At 37.6% G+C, this 26,934-nt stretch overlaps 1 protein-coding gene across 2 annotated transcripts in view; it reads left to right on the top strand.

Moving 5' to 3' along the window:
* Positions 1-26,934, top strand: part of METTL25 (methyltransferase like 25) — a 128,856-nt gene that overhangs the window by 92,418 nt on the left and 9,504 nt on the right. The window contains exons 11-12 of one of the 2 annotated variants that reach the window (XM_053921028.1): positions 110-181; positions 1,976-2,083. In XM_053921028.1, coding sequence (XP_053777003.1) covers positions 110-181; positions 1,976-2,068 — 165 coding nt within the window. In that variant the 3' untranslated portion in view covers positions 2,069-2,083. Of the gene's footprint in view, positions 1-109; positions 182-1,975; positions 2,263-26,934 lie in introns of those variants that run through there. The other variant, XM_024572771.3, reaches the window with a different exon arrangement.

The following is a 26,934-nucleotide window of genomic DNA, read 5'->3' as shown; positions in this document are numbered from 1 at the left end:
TTGGTCATATACAAAGTCCTATAGATATATTTTTTAAAAATGTCATTGTTGTTAGGCTAGTTTTTTTTTTTCTTTTTGTAACACCTTCCAATCTTATTCTTTCCTGTAGTTGAAAGTTGTTCTGGCTCCTTGTATAGAGACATTGATTCTTCTAGATCGGCTTTGCTACCTGAAAGAACAGGTAAATTATGTTATTTTTAAATACATAACAAACATCTTTATTAAATCCAGTAATATGGATCCACTTATATGTAGAATAAGTTTCTTTCACATAAAATTTAAGATTAGGACATAAGATAATTTTCTCATTATATTTTCAAAGTTTAAATATTCATTTCATCTCTTTTAAAACAAACATGTGTGTAACAGATGTTTTCAGCAATACTGCCATATAAAGCTTACATTCCTTTAATTGTATGGTAATTACTATACAGTAGGCAGTGAACACAGATTATCATATATGCCATTGTATAGCTAAAAGTAATGAAGACCAGACATAAAAGATAATGTATATATGTTACATTTTGTAAGAATTTGCCTTTTACTTCACTTTTGAATTTTTGGACATGTGCACCTTGCAGTTAGAAACTTCTTTCTGATCAAGAAAGACGGCATCTGTTTTTTTATTTTCAATCTTATTTACCTGTGTTGAATGACTAAAAATATTGTGCTTTTGGTTATATTTAGGAAAAATGTTTTTTGCAGATTTTACTCAGCTTTGATCAAAATAAAGTTTTGTGAACTGTTTAAATTAAACCCACTTGGGGATTCAGGTTATGTTTCCACTGCATAAACCCTTTACTTTAACAGTTTCATTTCATCATATGTGGAGCTTTGCTTTCTTCTTTTCAACAGGCTACTCAGAACAAATGGATTTTAATAAGTGTTTGCCTTTGTTCTAATTAGTACTTGTATGGATAAAGGCAATTTTTAAATATTTAGAAAACGGTGTATTTTCCTAAGCTACTGACTCAAGAAGCACTGCAAAGCTTTGGTTCCGAAGTTGGTGGGTGACAGAATCACTCCTGTTCTACTAGGAGTTCGTCGTTCCCCTTTCCAAAATAGTTTTTCTTGTCCTGAGTATTATAGGTAGTAAAAATGCTATGCACAAAGATTAATAGATTGGTGATGAGGTGATAGAAATCATATAAATATTAATTTGTTAATATTTTAAATAATATCTTATAAAATTAAAACGTTTCTTTTAGAACATAAAATGAAGACTATAAAAAAGAAAATTAAAAATAACAATAACATCACCTTTCAGCACTATTAAATTTTTTATTTGTTTTCTAGTGCTTTGGTGTGATTAACCTATATATGGCATATATACACGCACATATTTAATATTTTACTTAAAATTGGAATCAAATTATAAATGCTCTTTGCTTCTAATTTGTTTTATTTATTTTATTTAGAATTTTCCTATATCATTAAGTCTACTACAGATGCTGAGTAATGTTTTATCATGTAAATAATTTAATACTGTTGCTGGTGTGGCTCAGTAGACCAAGTGCCACACTGCAAACCAAAGGGTCTCTGGTTCGAGTCCCACTCAGGGCACATGCCTGGGTTGCAGGCCAGGTCCCCAGTAGGGGGTGTGTGGGAGGCAACCACACATTGATGTTTCTCTCTCTTTCTCTCCCCCTTTCCCTATGTCTAAAAATAAATAAATAAATGGAACCTTTAAAAAATAGTTTAAGTAATACCCAATTGTTATTGGCAGATTCCAGTTTTTTACAAGCCGAGCAAAGAGTAAACTTGTAGTTCACTCTCTAGGTACATTTACGTATTTTCTCAGCATAAGTTCATGAAGGTGAAATTATAAATGTTAATTTTATTCAACAAAGAATATTTTTCTTTTATATGGTTTATTTTTTATGTAGTTTTTAATATTAAAATACATAGCTTGACTTATGTCTCATTTATGTCTTCAACCAATGGTCTTACTGCCAAATCACTTGCCACTTTGCAGGAAGACACTGCATGGTCTGCACTTGTGAAGTTGTTCGATCCTGTGAAGTCTCCCAGATGTCATGCGGTTATTGCTCTGAAGCAGCAGCATTGATTTCAATGGAAAAGGGTATCTGTGGAATCTATTGCTGATTTTGCTTTTCTAAACATTATGTCATGCTATGTAAATATTCTAAAAACATTGCCTTACATTTGAAATAGGCAATAAAGTAATAGCTAACAACAGAAAGCTATCATCCATTTTTTCATTGTCAAAGCACACGTTTAATAAAATAACACGTGAAAATACTATGAAAGGATTGACCTAAATTCCTGATTTAGAACGTCAGTAGGACATTGTGTTCTGAGTCTTGTTTCCTGTTCAATACGTGAGACCCTTGATATCTGCTACATACCACGTTTTGCCTTGAACTGATTTTTAAAGAGAGGGAAGGTATAGATATAAGTATAGTTAAGTTAGTTGTACTGAACATTATTTGCATTTTTCTCCACATTTTGGAAAGATTTTCCATGTTATCTGGAGGTGAAAAATCCACAGTTAAAGGAAAGAAACACCCAGGAACCAGGCCAGACATAAAAAGTGCCTAATATGAAGCGTATTTTACACTGTGTTAATGTCCTTTAAGGAATAAGCATTTTAGAGTGAGATACTTATTTTAAGGATTTGTGAGGTTTTTCTTTTTTTCTTAAAGGGATGGGCTGGCACTTAATGAAATTACTTTGTGCTCTGTAAAAAGCCACTGAGTAAGGCAAGAGTGAGTGCGAGGCCACCTCTGCCTGTGCGGTACCAATTCCTTTCATTAGCAGGAAACTGGAGGTTTCTCATACCCTCCGAAGAGATGAATAGCTGGGAAAAGTCTTCCTTGATGCTCAGCTAGAGACTGTATAAAATTCTCCTAAGCAGAGAAAGTAATTGCTTTCTTAAAGTTTGGAATCTATCCACAGAGGAGTAGAATAATTTTTTGCTTTGAGTTTTGACATTAGTATTGAGTTTGCAGACTATATATGTGAATGATCGGGAACTTTGTACCTACTACAGTACTGGTGAAATTAACCATTTTTTAAGCTTTTTATTCCAGAAAATTTCAAACATCTAGAAATGGAGAGTAGAATATAATGAATCCCCATGTACTCATCATGACCTTCAACAATGTCAACATTTTCCCAATCTTGTTTCATCTGCATGCGCATGAGCACGCACACAAACACACCCACCACCACAACACCCCTCCCCGAGAACTATAAAGCGAATCTCAGAAGCAGCTTATTATTTTATACCCAGTACTTCAGTATATATTTCTAATTAAGGATTTTTTTCCATAATGACATCTGTTGTCCTTATTCACATATCCATGATTGGCTCAAAAAGTACCTTATATCAGTTTGTTCGATTCAGAATCAAAATGGGTTCATACATTTGCCTTGGGTCGATGTGTCTCTTTAGGTTGTTTGTTTTATTTCTTCATATTGTTTGCTACACTAGTAGCTATCCCAGAATGAGCAAAAACCCTTTCCAGAGTACTTTCTTTCCTTTCATAATTTGACCCTATAGGTAAAGTTCTAAATGTTTCCCTGATGCCCAATATTTATATAACATTCATTTCTCTTTATAATAAAGAAGAAAAGAATTTTATATGTGTAAAGCACAGTTTAGAATAGAGAATCACAACTGTTTCAATATCAAGGAAACTACATAGAATTCCCTGTGTTGTAAAACTGTCAGAAATTGTATTTTTCCATTAATGTTTTCAGTTTTTATTCATCAGAGGCAAGCGTATCATTCAAGCATCTAACCAACATGAGACGGCCCGTACAGTCACACTGAGATGATATTACAGCTAAAAGCAAAGAAATATCTTTCGGTAGGATTGCAGTGTTTGTAGACTTTCACAAAAGCTGCTCTTTCAGAACTCATTTGCAGTTGAGCTGAAGAATGCGGCGCATTGGCGGGAGCATCAGTTCTGACAGTCACTTTCTGGGTGAGCTAAAACCAGCCTGTTACTCTCTCAGAACCTCTTTGATAAAGTGGAGTTTCAGATACTGTTTATTTTGTGAACATTTATTGAATGCCCACCATGTATCAGAGTTTGTGGTAGGCACTGGCAGTACAGAGACAAACAAGATATGTCCCTGTCCTTAAAGATCTCGGTGCAGGGAGGAAGACAGGCCGTAAAATCACTAGCTCCGAAGTTAGAGCCTCAAGGCTGATAAAGTCAGAGCGTGGAATTCCCCAGGGACTCTTCAATTGATTGACTTAGGGGAAGAATGGCTCAGTAATATTAATACCGTAGTTTATATTCATGTGAATTAAGTTGTTTTGTGGCCTTGGGTAAGTCACTTTGCTCAGTATGCCTCAGTTTTCTCTTCTCACCATTAATAAGGGTGTTACGAGGATTAAAGGAATAAAACGGTATGTTACGGAGCTCCCTTAAAATATTGTTAGACAACTGGTTAATAAAGAAACTATAGTTTATTAGAACTGCAGTCATAGAGGACTCTGCCTTGAGAGAGTGGACAGTCTCTGCAGGGAGTACGGTGATGGAACTCGGGAGTCTGGGCTCCGGTGGCCTGGGCAGAGAACACCGGGGCAGAGAACGCCGGGGCTTGGGAGAGTCCGTGGCACGGCGGTTTCGAGTTGGTATCTATAGCAAGGCAAGAGTCCTGAAGCGAGTCTTGGTGAGTAAACTGTTGCTTGATAAGTGAACTCTTTGCCAGGTGAGCAGACTGTTTTTCTGAGGGAATTGAATATGTGGGAATTTTCTGAAACAAACAATGAAGTTATTTATTGGTTTACAGGGTTATCTTTTCTGGGCAACGTTTTCCTGTAACAAATGAATAAATCATGCGGACACATGTGGCCTCGGTTCTTGGGCCCATGGCGTGCACATGTTGACGCAGATGGCCACAGCCCTCAATGCACAAAAGCACTTAATTTCGGACATATAGTGCGTGATATAAAACCAATAGTTGCATCTGCTAAATGCCCTAGAAGCTAGAAATGGAAACTTCATCATATGTACAACATTGACATTGTAGGAAGAAAGTATGTTCTAAGTTCTAATCGGATAATTTACAAGTGGATTTTAGTATCCCCATTCGAATCTGGGGAACTGTCCCCGTTCAAAGTGGATTTGATTGCTGGATGAAAAGCATTGCCTTATGTATAGTTATTAAGTTTCACAGTCATTTTACTTACTGAAATAATCTATTAATGTTAATGTTTATTTCTAGGTAATTTCTAACCATGTATATATACTTAGAGTATATCTATCTATTTATCTATATATATATATGTACTCTGTATCTATAGGTATTAATGCAGAGACAAACTAAAGTCTTTTCCACATAACATGCATCTGAAAATTGTTCTTTGATTTGTGTTTTTAGCCATTGTGCATAATAATAATTATTTTACTTATTACCCCCTTTCAACATGCATCATTATTCCAGAATATTTGTCATGAGGTATGAAGTTCTTTTCTGGATGGTTATGAGCTAAATTGATTGGTTTTGCTTTGTTTGGTTTTGTCTTTCCCCTAGCATTCTGCTGCTCTTCTACATTCTTTAAAGTGGTTTTTCAGAATACATCCAAACATTTTGTTTGAACTCGTCTACTTTAGTTCATTGTTCTAAAGCCATTTAAGAATACTGTTGCCATTAATTTGTTATAAATGTGCAAGTTCCAGAGGCATGCTGTTAAAGTAGATGCCGGTAGACATCTTTACTATGGGGGATCCTGACTTAATTAGCATTCAGGAGGACTGGAATAGACAGCAATTGTCCAGAAACACAGACGAGTCTTCTGAACCACCTCTGTGTATTCCACAAAAGGGCTCTGTATCCACGGCGGGTTGCAACTCCCAACAACTATCAGGCGTATTTCTAGACCCAGGACCCAACACAGTGCCTACAACATAACATATTCATGATGAGTGTTTCTTACTCAATGTACTAATTCTATCTTAAATCACTTACCAAAATGTCCTGTGGAGTAGGATCTGACGGATTTCTGTCTTCGTGTTTATAAAACATTGATTTTTACTTAGACACTATCCTAAACACTTCACTAGTAGTATTTTATCCTAATGAAGTAGATATATTGTTGTTCTACAAATCATGATTCTACAAATCATGAAGTAGATGTACTGTTATTCCTCTTTTATAGATTAGGAAACTGGTAGAAGTAAATATTAACCTTCTCTCTTAACATCGTTCTTGGCCTCATATTATTTCTACACACCATTTTGCAGGTAGAAAAAACCTGACATATAGTGAAGTTGAAAAATGAGAGAAACTATAGAATAGAAGCAAACCTACAGGGCTCCCATATATTTCAGTTATGAGCATCTTTAAAATAATTATTCTTACTAAGTCGATTATTGATACGTATTTATTACCATTTTATTTTTAAACTTTTTTTCTCTGTTTCTCTTCTTCTTCTTAAAGCCAGCCTTTAACATTTGTTGCAGTACTGGTTTGCTGTTAACAAACTCCATTAGCTTTTTCTTGTCTGGGAGGCTCTTTATTTCTCATTCAAATTTAAATGATAGCCTTCTGGGTAAAGTAGCCCTGGTTGTAGATCCTTGCTTTTCATCACCTTGACTATTTCAAGCCACTCCCTTCTGGCCTGAAATGTTTCTGTTGAGAAATCAGGTGACAGTCTAATTGGAGCTCCCTTGTAGGTAACTGCCTGCTTTTCTCTTGTGGCTCTTAGTGTTCTCTCCTTGTCTTTAAGCTCTGACATTTTAATTATGATGTGTTTTGGTATAGCCTCTTTGGGTCCATCTTGTTTGGAACTCTCTCCACTTCTTGGGCTTTTCTATCTTTTTCTTTCACCAGACTAAGGAAGTTTTCAGTTATTATTTCTTCAAATAGGTTCTCGATCCCTCACTTACTCTCATTTCCTACTGGTATTCCCATGATGTGGATGTTGTTACGCTTCCTATTGTCCCAAAGGTCTTAAGCTCTCCTCCTTTTTTTCTTTTTGCTGTTCTGCTTGGGTGTTTTTTTCTACCTTGTTTCCCACATCACTGATTTGATCCTCTGCTTCCTCTAACCTACTGTTTATTCCTTCCAGTGTATTATTTGTTTCAGATATTGTATTCTTTATTTCTGACTGGTCCTTTTTTATGGTTTCTATATCTTTTTTCTTGCTGTTGAGGATCCTTATAATATTACTCTAAACTCTATCTGATAAATTGCTTTCCTCCCTTTCATTTAGTTTTTCATCTGGAGGATTCTCTTATGCTTTCATCTGGGGCCTGTTACTTTGTCTTCCTGTTTTGGCTGCCTCTTTGTGTTTGTTTCTATGTATTAGGTAGATCTGCAAGACTCTAGTACAGGCCTATGTCGGATGCTGACTGTGACTGGACCTGTTAGGAACTATGAGCAATTCACAGCCTATGGCTCTCTCTTCTGAGCCTGTTTGTGTGCAGAAAGAACCAGGCTGTGCACCAAGGCCAGCTTTTATCAGCACCGGGCCAGAGGGAGGGTCAGCTAAAGTCTAAGAGCTCCCAGAGATCTGCTTCGTCGTTAAACTTAATCAATGATATAGCCTCATGCTATACTGAGCAGCCCAGCTAGGCTCCAGAGGATGGGGTAGAGTAATTCCTGTGGGTGGGGCTATTGCTTCCCCTCAGGTTATAAGACTTGGAAGGGAGAGCTCTGCCTGAGAAGATGGCTTCTAAATGTGGGGAATGACTCAGCACAGGGATCCTGGTGGCTGTTTGTTCAGTTCTCTCCCCAGAGCTGCTAGCCCCAGACTCTCCTCCTGCATCTCGTTTATTCTGCCCTCCCTCCATCAGAGCCCAGGGTAAGTGAATGCAAACAGTATGTTGTGTGTTGGCTCTTATTTAAGAGGTTTTCTACATCTCCAGTCTCTCCCTGGTGGACAGAAACCCCACTGCTTTTCACAGCTGGGTGTTATCTGGGTTCCTTTCCTGGCTCTGATGCTGGAGGCTGGGGAGCCCAGCTTGAGGTGTAGGCCCCACACTTCTCAGGGGAAACTGTACCAGCTGTTGAAATATCCCTCCAGACCTTCAGCTGCTGCCTATGGAAGCCTAGCCAGCCCTCTTGTGCATCCTCTGCTTTCCCTACCAGTCATGTTGTGGTGAAGTGGCTTCTTCTGTCTGTCTGTGATTATAAGGGTTCTTTCCAGCTAGTGTTCAGTTGGTTATTCGGGATGATTTCTCTATAATTTAGTTGTAATAACAATTTGGTCCTGGGACGAGGTTTGTGCAGCTTCCACCTACTCCTTCAACATCTTGGATCCTTGGAACTTAATTACTAAGTTGAAAGAGATAAAAGACTGATTTTAAACACAGAATTAAAAACTATAAAGAAATATAAAATGGAAATTCTTGAAGTGAAAAAAAAATTAGCCAAAATTCATATTTTAGTGGATTGGTTTAATGGAGATTAGACACAACTGAAGTGTGAATTAGTGAACTGTAAAGAAATTCTGAAATAAATATCCAGAATGAAGCACAAACAATGATTTTTAGAAAAAATAATCAGAAGACAGGATAAGAAACACAGGGAATGCATTGAAAAAAGTCTGACATACATATAATTGGAGTTTCAGAAAACAAGAATCTAGAGAATGGGGAACTAATGGAGATAATTGGCTAAAAATAATCTTAAACTTTAAAAATAAGCCACAGATTCAGGAAGGAAAATTTTATTTTGTTTATATATTTTTTCAATTATAATTTACAATCAATAATACTTTGTATTATTCCTAAGAGGGAAATTCTTAGCATTTACAGGCCTACCTCAAGAAACCAGAAAAATCTCAAATAAACAATCTAACCTTACACTTAAAAGAATGAGAAAAAGAACAACAAACTAAGCCCCAAGTGAGTAAAGGAAAGGAAATAATAAAGATAAGAGAATAAATAAAAAAGTGCAAAAATCAATGAAACCAAGAGCTGTTTTTTTGAAATGATAAACAAGATTGATAAACCTTTAACCAGAGTCATCAAGGAAAGGAAGAAAAGTTTTATAAAAGAAAAACATGTCTAGGCCTATGTGAAAACTGGAACACCAGAGAAAACAAGAAAGTCTAAAAATATCCAGAAGAAAAAACCCTCATTACCTACAAAGACACTATTGGAATGACAGTCGCCTTCTCAACAGAAACAATAGACACTGGGAGATAAATTGAACAATACCTCCAAAGTGCTGAAAATAAGCAACTGCTAAGATAGATTTCTATGCCCAGTAAAAATATCCTTCAAGAATTAAGGTGAAATAAAGACAGCTTCAGACAAATAAAAAAAACAATTTTTAACAGCAGATTTCCAGTAAAGTTGTTAATACTAATGGGTATTCTTTGTGCAGGATGAAAATTATCTCAGATGAAGGGCTAGAAATAAAGGAAGACCAACAAAAAGGTTATACAAGTAAATTCAGGTAAATATGGACTATAGAAAACAACAATAATAATGTCTCATGGTAGTTATAATGTACATACAGCTGAAATGATCAAAATTAGTAGCATACAGGAGAAAGCAGTAAACAAAGTTAAAATGTTCTAACAGTTCCAGTGAAGATGGCGGCATGAGTTAACGTAGTACTCAGAACCATCCACAACCACATCAAAATTACAACTAAACTACAGAATAAGCATAATTCAGAACCACTTGAAATCTAGCTGAACAGAAGTCCTATAACTAAGGCTAACCCGAGACTGGTAGGAGGGGAGGAGATGCAGAATGGCCTGGCCCCACACTCTCACGTGGCAGTTAAAAATTGGGAGGGATATCTCTGCTGTGCAGGTCCTGCATAAGGAGCAATGGGTCCTGACCCAACATCAGAACCCCCCAGCACAGGGTTCCATTGCTGGGAAAAGAAGTGTCCATAACTTCTGGCTATAAGAACCAGTGGAGATTGTGGCTGAGTGGAGAAGGGCTCCTGGAGTCCCAGGCATACCTCTTAAGGAGCCCACACATGGACTTACACACACTCACTCCCTCTGAGCTCCAGTGATGGGGCAGCAGCTCAAAAGGCACCAGGGAAACACAGGCATTAACTGAATTGTCTGGCTACTTGGTGAGAGCTGGAGGGGCAGCTTTCTCCCAGACAGAAGTGCTAGCAGAGGCCATTGTTCGTTTTCTGAGCCCTCCCCCAACAGAGCTGGCAGGTGGATGCCATATCTGAGTTTCCATCAACCTGGTTCACCCTGTTAGCCCTGCCTTGGTGATTCCATGAGACCCTGCCCCACCCAACTTGTGGGCCCATCCAAGCCATTTCCAGTGGCTTTTTCATATAAATGGCCTCTCTTGGTTCATGCTGCAGACTCCTAAAATCTCTGAAACAAGAAGCATCTGGCCTCTGTGAACCCTCTACCTCTTGCTAAGTGGCCCTATAGCTGGCACTGGTGGCATCCAGGCTCAATTTGCAGGTTGGCCTCTCCTGTGCACCTACAAGCCTAGCACAAGTAGCAGCCATCTGCAGATGCTCTTTAGCTCACGATGGGTGGACCTAGACAGGGCACAGGCAGTGGCTGACCTCGGACCATCCAGGAGGCCTCAGAGCTGGTGCACCCAGTGGACACTTTCAGACCACACTGGATTACAACCTTACCATCTCCACGAGTGACACTCAAGGGACAGACCCAGGGCACCAAAATCCCACTGAAGCAAGTCCTACTCCATGGAATATGCCCCTGCACAGCAGTTCCTCTACTGTAGTCACAGCTGGTCCCCAAAGCCAAATGGACTGGGGATCAATTTTTCCCAGTGACGTGCCAACAGCAATCAAGGCTCAACTACAACAGGGCAGTGCACACAGCCCCCACAGGGTGCGCCTGGATTGCCCAGCTCAGGTGACCAGGCATGCTGCACCACTGGGTGTTACAAGACAACTACTGTATCACAAGACAACTCTACCAAGTCAGGGAGAAATAGCAGCTTTTCCTAATACATAGAAACAAACATAGGGAGGCAGCCAAAATGAGGAGACAAAGAAATAGACCCCAAATGAAAGAACAGGAGAAATCTCCAGAAAAAGAACCGAATGAAATGAAGGCAAGCAAACTACCAGATACAGAGTTCAAAACAATGGTTAGAAGGATTTTCCAGGAAATTAGAGAACTTCAACACCATGAAAGGATATGGAAACCATGAAAAAGAACAAGACAGAAATTAAGGATACACTAACTGAAATGAAGAATAAATTACAGGGAATCAAAAGTAGAGTAGATGAAACAGAATCAAATCAGTGATTTGGAATATAAGAGAGCAGAAAACACCCAATCAGAACAGCAAAAAAACAAACAAACAAAAATACGAAAACATGAGGGTAGTGTAAGGAGCCTCTGGGACAACTTCAAGTGTACTAATGTTTGCATCACGGGGGTACCAGAGGAGAAGAGAGAGAGCAATAAATTGAAAACCTATGTAAAAATATGATGGAAAAACTCTAGCCTGGCAAAGGAAACAGACATACAACCCAGGGTGCACAGAGTCCTAAACAAGATGAACCTAAAGAGGCCCACATCAAGACACATAACTGAAATGCTAAAGGTGAAAGACAAAGAGAGAATCTTAAAACCAATAATACAAAAGCAGATAGTTACCAGCAAGGGGGCTCCCATAAGAAATCAACTGTTGCTGATTTCTCAACAGAAAGTTTGCAGGCCAGAAGGGGTTGGCACAAAATATTCAAAGGGATGAAAAGCAAGGACCTACAACCAAGATTCCTCTACACAACAAAGCTATCCTTTAGAATCAAAGGACAGATGAAGAGCTCACAGACAAGAAAAAGCTAAAGGAGTTCATTACAACTAACCAGTATACAAGAAATGTTAAATGATCTTTAAAAAGAAGAATAAATATATAAAAATATGAATAACAAAATGGGAATAAATACATATCCATCAACAACTTAAATGCAATTGATTAAATGCTCCAATCAAAAGACATATGATAACTGAATCGATAACAAAGCAAGACACTTACTTACATATGCTGTCCACAAGAGACTCACTTCAGAACAAAAGACACATGTAGACTGAAAGTAAAGGCTATAATGAGACAATGAAGGACCCAGCAACTCCACTTCTGAGTATTTATCTAAAGAAATCCAAAACACAAATTGAAAAGACATATACATTTATATGTTTATTGCAGCATTATTTACAATAGCCAAGATAAGGAAGCAACCTAAGTGTCCATCAATAGATAAATGTATAAAGAAGTGGAAAATGACCCAGCTGTAAAAAGGAATGAAATATTAAAAAGAAGGAACTCTTGCCTTTTGTGACAACAGCATGGATGGACCTGGAGGATATTATGCTAAGTAAAATAAGCCAGTCAGAGAAAGAAATACCGTATGATCACACTCATACGTGGAATCTAATGAACAAAATAAGCTGACAATAAAACAAAACCAGAGGCATGGACACATGGAACAGACTGATAGATCTCAGAGGGGAAGGTGGGGGGACACTGGAAGAGATTAGCCAGGAACACATATGCATATATGCAAAGCCCATGGACACCATGTGGTGAAGGCTGGGGGTGTGTGGGGTGGGGTCTTGGTCAGAGGGGAAGAAAGGAGAGGTAAATGGGGGACATCTGTAATAATGTCAACAGTAAAAGAAATGAAAAAAGAATGAAGTCTTGCCATCTACAATAACATAAATGGACCTAGAGGGTATTATGCTAAGTGAAATAAGTCAGACCAAGAAAGACAACTGCCAGATGATTTCACTTATGTGTGGAATCTATAAAAACAAAATAAACAAACAAGCAGAACAGAAACATAGATGCAGAGAACATTTTAATGGTTGCCAGCTGGCAAAGAGGTTGGGAGGGGAGATGAGTAAAAAAGGTGAAGGGATTTGGAAGTACAATTGGTAGTTATAGAATAGTCACCTGGATGTAAAGTACATTATAGGGATTATAGTTAATAATATTGTAATAACTATGTATCAGGGGTGTCAAACTTACTGTCACTGGGGGCCACATCAGCCTTGCAGTTGCCTTCAAAGGGCCAAAATAATTTTAGGACTGTATAAATGTAATTATTCCTTAACTGTTAAGGAGTTGAAATTACATTCAGCTCTTTGAAGGCAGCCTTGAGGCTGATATGGCCCCTGGTGAAAATGAGTTTGACACCCGATATATATGGTATCAGATGGGTACTAGATTTATCAGGGTGATCACTTTATAAATTATATAAATGTCTAATCATGGGGTTGTACACCTGAAACTAATATAATATTGTACATCAACTGTAATTTAAAAATAATGTTCTAACAAGGTCTTTTCATTGATCAGGAATAGAGTAATAGTAAAAATTATTATCAAACTTTGATAAGTTAAGATTAGTATTGTAATATACTAAGGTGACCAGTAGAAGACTCATAAAGAATATAAGATATTCCAAGACAATAGAAGGAAAATAATGAGATGATACTCTAAATGGGGCCACCCCAAGAGTGAGCAGAACCATGAGCAATTTTTCTTTTCAGGATGTCTATCCTTATATTAACAGTGTGAGTCACCCAAAATTTCCCTGTCAGTACCGTTCTGGCAGCCCAAGCAGGAAGGAATACAGTGTTATCCAGCAGGAGCAATCTGTTTACCTGGCTGCCTTCCTGTAACTCAGGGGCCTCAGCCTCACATCATAGGAACAAATCTCAGAATTTGGGGAGATGTCAGACTGAGCACACATCTCGTAGGAGGTAGACCCAAAGGGTTGAAGTAGGTACTAGAACTCAAACTGTTCCCACTTTCAACTACGGCTGTCCTACCTAGATGGTCCAAGGCACTAGAGGACCCCACAGAGACCCCTGAAGTGTGGGGTCCAGAACAGAACCTTCCTTGCCTAGGTCTATGGGTGACAGTGATTTTTGATCTCTCAAACAAAAAGGTAATACTGTAAAAGAGAGTTTAAAAAAAAAAACACTGAATAGGCAGGCCATATGGAAAGGAAATAATAGGATAGTAGACTTAAATCCAGAAATGTCAGTAATTTCATTAAATTTAAATGCTTCATTTTTAAAACAAAGATTGACTTACTAGAAAAATAAACCCCAACAATATGCGCAAAGACACACATCTAAAACCTGGGTACAAAAAGTTCAAAATTAATAGTAAGGAAAAGACATATTTGCCTATTCTCAGAAAAAGAAAGCTATATTAACATAAAAGTAGGTTTTTAATGTCAAACAAAAAGTGTTCTTAAAGGTGAAGAAAAACCCTTCATAAAGAAAAAAGTTGCAATTTTCGAGGAAGTATTAATAATTATAAATTTGTATTTAGCTACTAACAGTCTCAAAATATATAAAGCAAAAATTAACACAACTGCAAGAAGAAATAGATTAATCTGTAATTATGCTGGGAGTATTTTCATGCTCCAAACTATCTCATGAAAAAAACAGACAAATCAAATTGTAAAGATACCGGATTGGAGCAATGAAATAAGTAAAATTGACTGTTTTCAACCACTACAAAGTACAATATATAATTTTTTCAAGTAAACATGGAACTTTTAAAAAGTTGACCATGTGTTGTTAAGCTGATTAAAAAATTGTTTTAAGTATAAGAAAATTTCCATATGCCTTAAATTTGAGAATTATCCATTGAAATAACTTTTGAGTAAAGAAGAAGTCACAATGGAAATCAGAAAATTTTAATAATAATGAAAATAATTGAATTATAATAAAAATTACATATTAAACCTTGTCAGATGAGCTAAACTATAAGATATACAAAACATTATCTTTCACATATATTTGAAAAAATGACTAGATATTAAAAATTTAATAGTGAAAAAAACAGAGAGAAAGGATTAACACTCAAAAAAACAGAAAAAGGATTACATTAATAAAATTGACACAACTCTGGCAAAAGCAATCATTAAAAAATAATAGAGCATTTAGTATTTCAAAAATGTGTATGGAACCCAAAACGACCTTGAACAGCTTCAGCAATCTTGAGAAAGAATAACAGTAGGAGGGATCACAATACCTGATATCAAATTATACTACAAGGCCACTGTAATCTAAACAGTCAGCAACTGGCATGAAAGCAGGCACATAGATCAATGGAACAGAACAGAGAGCCCAGAAATAACCCACATCTCTATGGTTAATTAATATTTGCCAAAAGGGACAGAAGCATAAAATGGAGTAAAAATAGCCTCTTTGATAAATGGTGTTGGGAGATCTGGACAGTTACATGCAAAAAAAACCCGAAACTTGATCACCAACTTATACCATACATCAGAATAAACTCAAGACGGATAAAAGACTTAACTATAAGTCATAAGTCATGACACCATAAAAGTCCTAGAGGAGAATACAGGCAATAAAATTTCAGATATCTCAGACAGAAGTATTTTGACCAATATATCTCCTAGGGCAAAGGAGATACAGGAAAAATAAACAAACAGGACTAGATAAAAGTAAAGAGCTTCTGCTTGGCTAAAGAAAAACATCATCAAAATGAAAAGGGACCCAACTGAAGGAAAAACATTTTTGCCAATGATACCTCAGACAAGAGTTTGATCTACAAAATACATTAAGAACTCATACAACTCAACACCAGGAAGATAAACAATCCAATTAAAAAATGGCAAAGGACCTGAACAGACTCTTCTCCAAGGAGGACATACAGAGGGCCCAGAGGCATGTGAAAGGATGCTCAACATCACTTGCCATCAGAGAGATGCAAATTAAAACCACCATGAGATACCACCTCACACTAATCAGAGTGACCATCATTAACAAACTAACAACCAACAAGTGATGCTGAGGTGGTGGAGAAAAGGGAACCCTATAGACTGGGGCAGCCACTGTGGAAAACAGTATGGGATTTCCTCAAAAATTAAATAATGGAACTGCCTTTTGACCCAGCAATTCTACTGCTGGGATTATACCCTAAGAACCCTGAAACACCAATTCAAAAGAACCTATGCACCCCAATGTTCATAGCAGTACAATTTGTAATAGCCAAGTGCTGGAAGCAACCTAGGTGCCCATCAAGTAATGAGTGGATCAAAAAACTGTTATATTTACACAATGGAATTCTACGCAGCAGAAAGAAAGAAGGAGCTTCTACCCTTTGTGACAGCATGGAGGGAACTGGAGAATATTTTGCTAAGTGAAATAAGCCAGGCGGTGAAAGACAAACACAGTATGGTCTCACCTATAAGAGGAACCTATGAACAAAAACAAACAAACGGGCACAATAGAACCAGAGACATGGAAACATGGAACAGACTGACAGTGACCACAGGGGAGGGGAGAAGGGTAGTCATGGAAAGAAGGGGAAGGGACTAGTCAAAGAACACGTATGAGTGACCCATGGACATGGACAATGGTGTGGGGACTAACTGTGGGAGTGGGTGGTGGACTGGGTGGAGGAGGGCAAAGGAGGAAAAAATGATACAACTGTAATAGAACAACAAAATATTAAAAAAAATAATAGTACATTTAAATACCTAATATCCAGAATGTAAAAGGGAATGGAAGTTAATAAGAATATTATGAACAACTTTATGCCAATATATCTGAACATTTGTTTGAAATGAAAAAAAAGTCTCAAAGAAATACAATTCACCAAAACTGTCTCAAGAAGAAAAATAAAGCATGAATAATCATATAACTGTTCAGTTGAATCTGCTATTAATCCTTTATTAAATCTCTACATTTCAATAAAAGTATGTTGTGGATGTTGCATATAATTCAATCCACCACTGTCTGTTAGATTACAACTATGTGACAAGACTATGCTAGATAGTAGAGCTTGGGGAAAAAGATTTAAAAGCTATGATAGTTTCTAAATGTCAGGAGTTTACGATCTAGTCTTTGAAACACATAAGAATATAAGAGGCATATAGAAGAGTTAAGATTTAGATAATGACATTTGTTAGGAGAAGAAGTGTCTACATAAACACACAATACTTTACTATGAACTCTGTGCTAAACTGTGCTGAACTGTACACTCCGTCTCATTCTCCCCCTTAATTATAGTTTCCCTTAGGTTGTTTTTATATGTGGTCAGTGGAATGACTTGTTTGCATGGAGGAGGAGGACTGGCTAAGAAACAGTCTGCTATGTGAAATGTGTGCTCTGATTTACCTGTGACCAAAGGAACTGAAAGTCTCCAAACCTCCCCAGATGGTTTGTACTTGGCCAGTGATACTACGAGCAGCACGTATTGGAATTTATTACCTGATGTATTTATCTCAATGGATTGCCTCATTAAGTGTGCAGATGTTCTGTCAGTGGAAGACCTTTTTTTGAAAAAATGTACTGTTTTACTAGAATTTTCCAATACACAATTCAGAATAAGAGAGTTAACACATTTTAGCACAGAACAAAGTAGCATGTATTTAAACCTCATGGGAGGAAAGTCCTTTAACTTGTACTCAGACAGTTATGATTAAACATGTCAAATTATTTAAAAAATGGAAAAAGTATGCAAATTCCAACCTAAAATTCTCCATATTGCTGTCCATTTGGTCCACATGGGATTTGGTGTTTATCCGCTAATCATCCTGAGCTAAGTGCACGTGTATTCTGAGTTAGCTGCCCTTTCAGAAAAACATCTAGTCTTCTAATACTGCTACAACTCATAAGAAAAAGACTTAATGATGGTTTTCCATCAAGAAAAGTATACTCAAGTAATGTGTTTCAAGGGAAAGATAAAACAACTCCAGATACCATTTGATTTTAACAACAGACATCTCTGGTGTTCTGGTGACTTCAAAATATTTCTAATTTTAGTAGACAATATAAATAATTCTTTGCAGGTAAATCTCTATGAATAAAGGCATAAGGAACAGATTTTAAATTGAAAAGAAAAATATAATACTGTTCTATTTTCACCTAACTCTAAAGGACAGAACTAAACATTGAAAGCAAAGGGGAGTTCACTTTAAACATACAGGATGTTGAACATTTTTGTGCGTATACCAACAATGCCTTTAAATGGTCCACCTTTACGTTACCGTTTATACTAAGTTTAGAGAAGTCATCCCTTAACAGCAGGTTCTACTTACTGAAGAATGATATTTAAACATCATGAGTATTAACATTTAGAGTGTAGGAACTGAAAGCTTCTGCAAGATAAATGACTTTACTGGATAACTTTTATAGCAAATACCGTTGTTTATCTTAAAAATAAACATCTGAAATTCTTTAACAATATGCTTCATGTTATAGATCTCTAGCGCAGTTTTAATATTCACTTTTGTTAATGAGATTATTGCTAATGTGTTTTTATTCTAATAAATTTGTTGCAGATGGTTAGAGAAGAGAGGGTTTCATTAAAATTGCTGTTGTTAATAGCATAGCTCCTACCTTTAAGAGTAATGAAACAATGGTAAATTCAATCAAGATCTCTTTATCTTTCTATCATGAAAATTAAAGCTGGATCTCATGGAGCTTTATTTAGTTAAGTAATTAAAGCAATCTTACAGAGCTTCTGAAGGTTGTAGTATCCTGGTGGAATTACATCATACGCACATTTAATTTATGTCTTTCTTTTTAGATTCTAACGTCTCTACAAGATGCAAATGTGTAAGAAGGATGGGATAGCTATTTGTTAGGGCCAAAACAGAAACGTTATCTTAGAAAGATAGGAAACAGACATCCAAACTTCTATAACTTTGTAAAGAACAGGGTATATGTTTCTAATCAAGTGAGATCATATACATATATACCAAAAAAGCCTCATTAAACATTTTCTATGAAATGGATACTGTGCTGGTTGCTTTCATACTTAACTTCAGTTTTCGGAACAACAAACTAACTTAGTAACATTAATAACATGCATTAAGATAGAGACTCTTAATAGCAAAACAGTAGTATAAACCCAAGGAGCAAGCAGGAACTGTTCGCTCATTCCCCATTCACTCTAGGAATTTATCTGGAAATCACAGTGACTTGATTGCCCAATATCTGCTTACCTTCTTCCCTTTTGTTCTTTTCTTTTGTCTAGCTCTGAGGTCTCCAAACTCGGGTAGGTCAAGGGTTCAAGGTGTAATACTATATTCAGAACAAAACAAAAAAGCAAAAAAGAAAACATGTAAACGTATTTTCCATGGAAATGTGCTCTCATAGGAAACACATGAGATCTTTCAGCTCACTGTTCACAGGCTTAAAAAAATTCAATGATAAGAATCCCATTCACATTTCCAATAATGTACTCATTTTTTTACTACTGTAGATAGTAGAGTTTATGCTTGGCTCTTACTGTTTCACACATACAGGATAATTTATAATCAGAACTTAGCAATTTAAAGTTAAAAGTTTCAGACTGAGGCCACTTTTGAAAGAATTGAACACTAATAATAGTGGCTAATTATAATTTAGGAACATCAATAAAAACCAAACAGCTTCCTGCACAACATTTTAACTTTAATTTTAAAATAATTATTAAAATATTAACCAAAAACCCCTAAAAATAATTGTTAATTATTAAATATCATATAATTTGGCATTTTACATATACATTCAATGGCCACCAAAAAAATCAGAGAGGGGGTTACATAAAGAGATCTATTTATAAATTAAATTTGAAAGTGTCGAAGCAAAATTGCAAAACAGCCAACCAAACAGACACCCACACAAACTGGTGGGCATCCAACAATGTGTATGTTGCCAGTGCTGATCTTTCTGGGCAGAAGAGTGATACATAAAAATTGGAAGAAATAATTTCAGTAGACAATTAACACTTCTTTTTAAATTGAAGTCCACTCCAATGACATGCTTCCTCATTCCACAATTAGTTCCTTCCAGTCGTAGTAATATGATGGAAAGTAACAAGTTATCCAGAAAACTCCCTGCATTTCTTTTCCTCAACTAAGTGAGCTTAGAGTCTGCCTACCCCCCCCAAAAGGCAGTCCTTGGATCACCAGCATGAACATCGCTTGGGAGCTTGTGAAAATGCAGAATCTCAGCGCCTATCCCAAACCTACTCAGTCAAAATGGGTGTTTGAAGGAGATTCCCAAGTGATTCACATTTGCAAACAGGCTTACAGTGGCTCTTCTGAGAAAGTTTTATGCCCAAGAACATAGAAGACCTTGTCAGGCTCCAGAGTGCTGCATTCCAAGGTTGGGGAGCACGCTGATCCCAAGAGTAGTCGTTCACAGCCTTGCCCTAGATGGACCCACACCTTGGCTCCTGTTCAGGAGGTCTGTATCTAAGCTCAGATCCCTCTCTCTTCAGTCACTGCCAAAGAACAAATAGCAATGATGACACAATTGCCCTCTTCCTTCAGCTGACATTCCTTCAACAGCTATTGCTTACTCCAAGAGGACTTGTTAATAAATTTTGGGTTTGAATTATGGCTTTGGTTTGAGGGTAACTATTTCTTATAACTTACGATGGCTATGTCTTTTATTTCATTTTTTAAATTGTTGTTCAATTTCAGTTGTCCCCATTCCCCCCCCATTATTCTCCCCTGCCCTACCTCCCACCTTCCACTTTCACTCTTCCCGCAGCCCCTGTTGTCTGTGTCCATGGGTCATTTATACATGTACCTTGACTTGACCCTTCCCCTTCTTTCTCCCGTTATCTCCCCCCACCCCGCCCCGGTCATTGTCAGTTTGTTCTTTATTTACATGTCTCTGGTTATATTTTACTTGCTTGTTTGTTTTGTTGATTAGGTTCCACTTACAGATGAGATCATATGGTATTTGTCTTTCACCCACTGGCTTATTTCACTTAGCATAATGCTCTCCAGTTCCATCCGTGCTGTCGTGAAAGGTAGGAGCTCCTTATTTCTTTCTGCTGCATAGAATTCCATTGTGTAAATGTACCACAGTTCTTTGATCCACTCATTTACTGATGGGCACTTAGGCTGTTTCCAGCACTTGGTTACTGTAAATTGTGCTGCTATGAACATTGGGGTGCATAGGTTCTTTTGGATTGGTGATTCAGGATTCTTAGGGTATAATCCCAGCAGTGGAATCACTGGGTCAAAGGCAGTTCCATTTTTAGTTTTTTGAGGAAATTCCATACTGTTTTCCACAGTGGCTGCACCAGTCTGAATTCCCACCAACAGTGCACTAGGGTTCCCTTTTCTCCACATCCTCTCCAACAATTGTTTGTTGATGTGTTTATGACAGCCATTCTGAGTAGTGTAAAGTGGTATCTCATTGTGGTTTTAATCTTTTATTTATAATGTAAACAACAATTTGAAAGTAAAACTTAAGAATTTGAAAATTATATATCCGTATATATGTATCTAGTGTAAAACTGTAACTTCTAAAAAAACTATATAGCAATTAGAAACAACTCTTCAAAACATATTTTGTGCTTTTCCTATTTATCTCTGATTCCAGTATCTTTTCACCCATGAAATCTTTTCATATTAGTAAAGTTAGAAAACCAGTTGGCATTGAAATTTACATTGAATTCATTCAGAAAATCAAGGTGTGGTGAATCTATTGAGGTTCCTGGGCTAAAGCTCAAATTGCCTTAACATACAAGCTGTCATTGTTTACAAATCCATGAAAACTGGACAAGGAATTTGGCTTTTGAATAATATGGTCATGCCATTAAAACTCTTTACTCTTTCTCTTAAAAAAAAAAGTGAAGAAAATAGTCCTGGCTGGTGTGGCTCAGTGAATTGAGTGCCGGCCTAAGAACCAAAGGTCGCTGGTCCAATTCCCAGTTAGGTCACATGCCTGGGTTGCAGGCCAGGTCCCCAGTTTGGGGGCATGTGAGAGGCAGCCAATCAATGTTTCTCTCGCACATTGATGTTTTTCGCCCTCTCTTTATCCTTCTCTTTCCATCTCTCTAAAAATAAGTAAATAAAATCTTTTTTAAAATGAAGAAAATATGTTTAAAGTACTCATTTTTATCACCAAGTAGTTATTTTCAGTTGGTCCAAATGCATGTATTGTTTATGTTTGCCTTAGCTGTCAACAAATTTTTTCTGCTTCTTAACATGATATGAGAAATATTTTCTCATGATTCTACTCTGCCTTTATGATAATAATTTTAATGAATTTATAAGCATCCATTCTAATGAGATATACTATTGTACCTAACACTGCTTTGAATGCCTTTGAGCAAATGGCATTATTCTTTTCTTCCATTATTGACTCTCTAAGGATACCCAGAAGTAGGATTGCTAGTTAAAGGCTGATAGTATTATTAAATACATTGTATACATTACTATTTAGGAACTCTGTTTTATTGGTTTTTTAATTAATTATTTATTTATTTATTTACAGACAGAGAGGAAAGGAGGGGGAGAGAGAGGGAAAGAAACATTAATATGTGGTTGCTTTTCATGTGCCACCTGCTGGGGACCTGGCCTGAAACCCAGGCATGTGCCCTGACTGGGAATCAAACCAGTGACCATTTTGTTCATAAAAGGGCACTCAATACACTGAGCTACACCAGCCAGAGCTGTTTTATTGTTTTTTTCCTTCCTTTGAAACTGCCAGGGCTGAAGTCCCCATTTTAAAGTAAATATGTGGAACCCTCGATTTAGCTCTTCTTATAATAGCTGCCAGCTTGGGAAAGCCTTGGTGGTTAAATACAGGATCCACATTCAGGATCATGGCACTGAACTGCAAACTTTGAATCGTCTCTTGCCTGGATATTTGTACATAAAATACAAGGAAACATAGGCAAGCGATCTTAATAATGACTTGACAGAAATTAATTCAGATAACTGGGTTTCTACATAAATGTGCCAAAAAACTTAATTCAAAAATACGCTCCAGAAATAAATGACCCGTTACCAAATATAAGAATAAATGCCAGAGTCACTGAAATTAAGAACATTGTAACAATAGCCAGAGGGGAGTGGGGAGGGGGTAGTGGGGAGAGGGGTCTATAGGAGCTACTATAAAGGACACAAGGACAAAATCAAGGGGGAGGGTAGAGGTAGGGGGGAAGGAGGTGGGATTGGCTGGGGTGGGGTGGAGGGAAGGGGAGAAAATGCAGACAATTGTAACTGAATAAAAATAAATAAATAAATTTTAAAAAAAGAATAAATGCAGAGCTTTTCTCCATGTTCCATGTGATTTTATTTTTTTAAAATTGTAATTTAATCTTTGTTGCAAACACTTTTTTTCTGCTCCAAAGAAGCCACCTCTAATCTAGTACATGCTAAGAGCATACAATTTAACTGAAATTATGAACAGACACAGAAGGCCAATTTAAACAGATGTAATAATCAAAAACATTTTGTTCCCATTTAGATGTGTTAGTTAATAGATGTCAGAATGGCCAGCTTGACGGGAAGAAAAGAATGGGGCCACTTCACAGTAGATTTCATGGAATCCCCCCAGAAGTTCTTCTTATATTCAATCTAAAGGCGTTGCGTAAGCCCCTTTCTGGCAAACGGGATACATCATCAATTCCTTTGACAGTTTTGAAAGGCTGCTATTCAAATTGCGCCTTTGCCATTTCAGTCCCATGGAAGGCTCCAATATGTTAACGTAATTCCAGACTCACTGTGTGCTGGCATCCGAGCAGCTCGCTCTGAAGGAGTCTTCTCGAGGGGCCAGGTCTGTTTTACAGACTGTAGAGATGACTCCAACTTCATGTTCTCTTATCCACATACATACCATACATACAGAGTGTCCTTGACAGCTACTCAATTTTTAAAATGTTTTTTAAATTCCACAAGACTTGACAGATTATAATAATAATGCCAGCTAAATATTTGTTCAGTGCCTATTCTGTGCCACATGCTGTTCTGAGCAATTTATATTCATTAACTTATTTAATCCTCACAACAATTCTAAGAGAAAGACACTGTTTCTGCGGAGTTACTGAAGAAGATATTAAGACACAGAAAAGATCAATAACTAAGGGAGAGAACTAAGGAATAGTAAAGATCCCAATGCAGGCATTCTGGTTTGAGTGTAGAACTACTTAACCAGTACAGATCCTGTCTCGCCTCTTGATTATTTGAGGGTCTTCTGTGTTAGTCTTCCTTTTTCGTTGTTTTCTCTTGGGAAAAGCAAGACATTTGTGGATGTGTAACCCTACAGACCTCCAGCAATTGGCAATCTCTTGGCAGCGCTGTCTGTAAATGCGTAGGTCTCATAATCTACCAAGCAGCTTAAAATGGTTTTTGCAAATAGCTAAAATAATATTGGGGTTTTTTTCTTAGAAACCTAAAAAAATAATTTATTATTGAAATGGAGAATGTAAGTGTACAAGGTAAAATCACGTGTAAGTGATTTTGAAATTTTGTCCAAGATGATGATAGACATGTGTTTTAATTATTATATTGGAAAATTAAAGCTGTAAGTTCAAGTCACTTTTCCAAAGTTGCCTAGCTAAAACTTAGAGGCACTAAAACTCAAAATAAAACACAATTGTAGACAATATTCAGACAGGAGCACTCAATGACATGTCTGGAGCAAGACAGACAAGGCCATTCTCAACATCCTTCCTTCTGCCGAACGCGTACCTGCTACTTCTTTAGCAGTGACTGCTCTCAGGCCACTTTAGTCCTCGTGCCTCTTATAAAAAAATCAAAGTAAGAGCGGCCACTGAATTTCCCTGGCTTCTTGACAACCTCTAATTCAGAACTGGACCCCATTTAAAAGAAAATCATTCCTACAACCACGCAGTACAAGTCCATACCCTATGAGAAGCTTCTTAAAGTTCTCTTTTATTGAGGCAACCCACAGTTTCTGCGGAGTTTGTTCTTCCCAGCTGAAGCAAGTGAAACGCATCCAATTCGGACCACAGCTTTGCTCGAGTGCACTTTGGTCAGTGGGCTGTAAACGTTTCTACGCTGTTTGACTCGATGAAGGGTGGTGCCGAGGCACACTGAAGAGCAACATTTTGGGGAAACTGCAAGTTTCATTTTGGATATGTTCTGTGTAGGATGCTTTTTAGAAGTTCAAGGGATGTTAAAGAAGCACTGGTCTGTAAGGGCCTGTGGAACAAAGGAGAAGCCTGGGAAAAATTTTAAAAGTTGTCAGCACATAGAAGGACATGGATGCGCTCACTTGAGGCAAAAAGCATAGGGAGAGGAGAATGGGGAACTGTGGACTGAAACTTTAGTCACTCCAATATAAAGGTTCTATGAACAACAAAGGGTGCTAAGGGAGCACATCCAGAGGTAAAGCAGAAAGGCCAAGGCCAGTGGTTGAAAACATCTAAGAGATCAAGTAAGAAGAGAATGGAAGAAGTCCCTTTGGAGTTCATAACTGATATTTTTGTGAGAGGTTTTCCAGAGTTTTAATGGAAACAGGAGCCAGATTAAGTGGAAGAGGAGTAAGTAGGGGTAGGCTAAGTGAAGGAAGGAAGAAGCGTCTTCCAGAAGAAGGGAAATTGTGAGAGAGCTATAAAGAGTAGTTAAAGAAACTGACTCTAGAGAGAGACGGTAGAGTTCACATCCCAGCTGTGTTTCTCACTGGCCGTGTAACCTTGGTTAGGTTACTTAGCTTATTTGTGCTTCAGTTATTCCGTTCTTCAGTTCAGGGGAAAAGGATAACTGACCACATGGGGTTGTGAGAAAGAGTAGATAAATTTATAGAGATCCTAGTGTATAGTAACCTGTCCATAAGGATTAGCAAAACTTACTGCAAAAAACATGAGACAGCATGACTCCAATAGGGGCTTGAAAGAATATCAGTATGAACGGTGAGTATGGAGATAAAACCAGAGAGGTTGACAGAGTCCTATAGAAGGAAGACCTTGAATGCCTTGCTGAAGAGGTGCATTTCCTTTCAAGGTGTAAGAATTCACTGAGGGCGTTTAAGAAGAGGTTTCTGTGATTATAGCTTCAGAAAAATTCACTCTGACTGTAGACCAGTTGATGGATTGGGGTAGAATGGAACTGAAGGCTGAGACAGCAGATAGGAGCCCATTTCAGAAACCTAAATGAAAAGTTATAATGCTTGGACTAAGGTGAAGGAAATAGAATTAGAAAAGAAAAAAATTAAGTCAAGGAGTTAAAATTACCATGACCTGGTCACCAATTATATATTGTAGATGAGAGAGAATGAAGTCTAGGATTCTCACCCCTCACCACCTGCCAAGTTTCTAGCGTGGGTGCCTAGCTAAGGAGTACAACCATTCTAGGGGCACAAAGGACCAAAGGGCAGCTTAGGACTTAGGAGGATTATTGTTCGATTTTGGATATGCTGTGTTGGTGCAACATCCTAATGACGTAGGTATCCAATATGCAACCTGGAAAGTTAGAGCTAAGATATCTAAGTCCTGAGTGTTCACGTGGTCATTGCAATATCTAGGGAGCGAAGCTACTCGAACAAATGGACTTCACCGGTTATTCAAAGAACTGATCTAGGAAATCACTTCAGCTGACACAGCCAGATGTTAAATGTTAATGAGAATTTAGTAGAAGGCAAATGATGGTAACTGCTGTAACTTGCTAACTTCCTCCAATAAGATTCTTTTATTCAAGAGTGGAGAATTAATTCTGAAGAATAATAGTGAGGACCAAGAAGAAAGATAACCCCTCTCTCCTCCACTCAGCCTCCAAACCCCTCCTCATGTGAAAAAAATATGCATCCTGAGTGGGAGAGAGTGGGAAGGGAATTGGTGCCAGAGGAGTTAGTCAAGCATCAGAGAAGTAGGTGTTTGGTGGAAAAGGTGATGGTATAGGCAGGTGGTTTTCTCTAGAGAAGGATTTCTAGAAGGCCTCAGTGGAAAAGGATGGCAGCAGTGGGAGGGCAAGTGGGAAGGAGGAAGCACACACAGCAGTATAGACATAAGAGCATGAAGGGGATAGGTGAGTGGAAGTGCATGTGATTTGTCCACTTGGGTGGGTGACAAGGTGAAGGTATGTAGTTCTGCGTTTTTAGTGATTCAAACAGAGGCCATAAGAGGCCTCTGATGGCCCCTTTCTGTGTCTGTGTCTGATAATTAGCCCATCCCAGGTAGGAGATGTTACACACAGCCCACGTCAAACCTTTTTCCTTACCTTCTTGCCTGGTGACCCCTGCTCAATTTCACAAGCCACATCCAATGTCACCTTCTCTGGAAACCTTCC

Source organism: Desmodus rotundus, chromosome 3, assembly GCF_022682495.2.
Source record: "Desmodus rotundus isolate HL8 chromosome 3, HLdesRot8A.1, whole genome shotgun sequence".
In the NCBI taxonomy this organism is placed as follows: Eukaryota; Metazoa; Chordata; class Mammalia; order Chiroptera; family Phyllostomidae; genus Desmodus; species Desmodus rotundus.
Note: the sequence above shows the minus strand (reverse complement) of the source record. Positions and strands in the feature narration are given on the sequence as shown.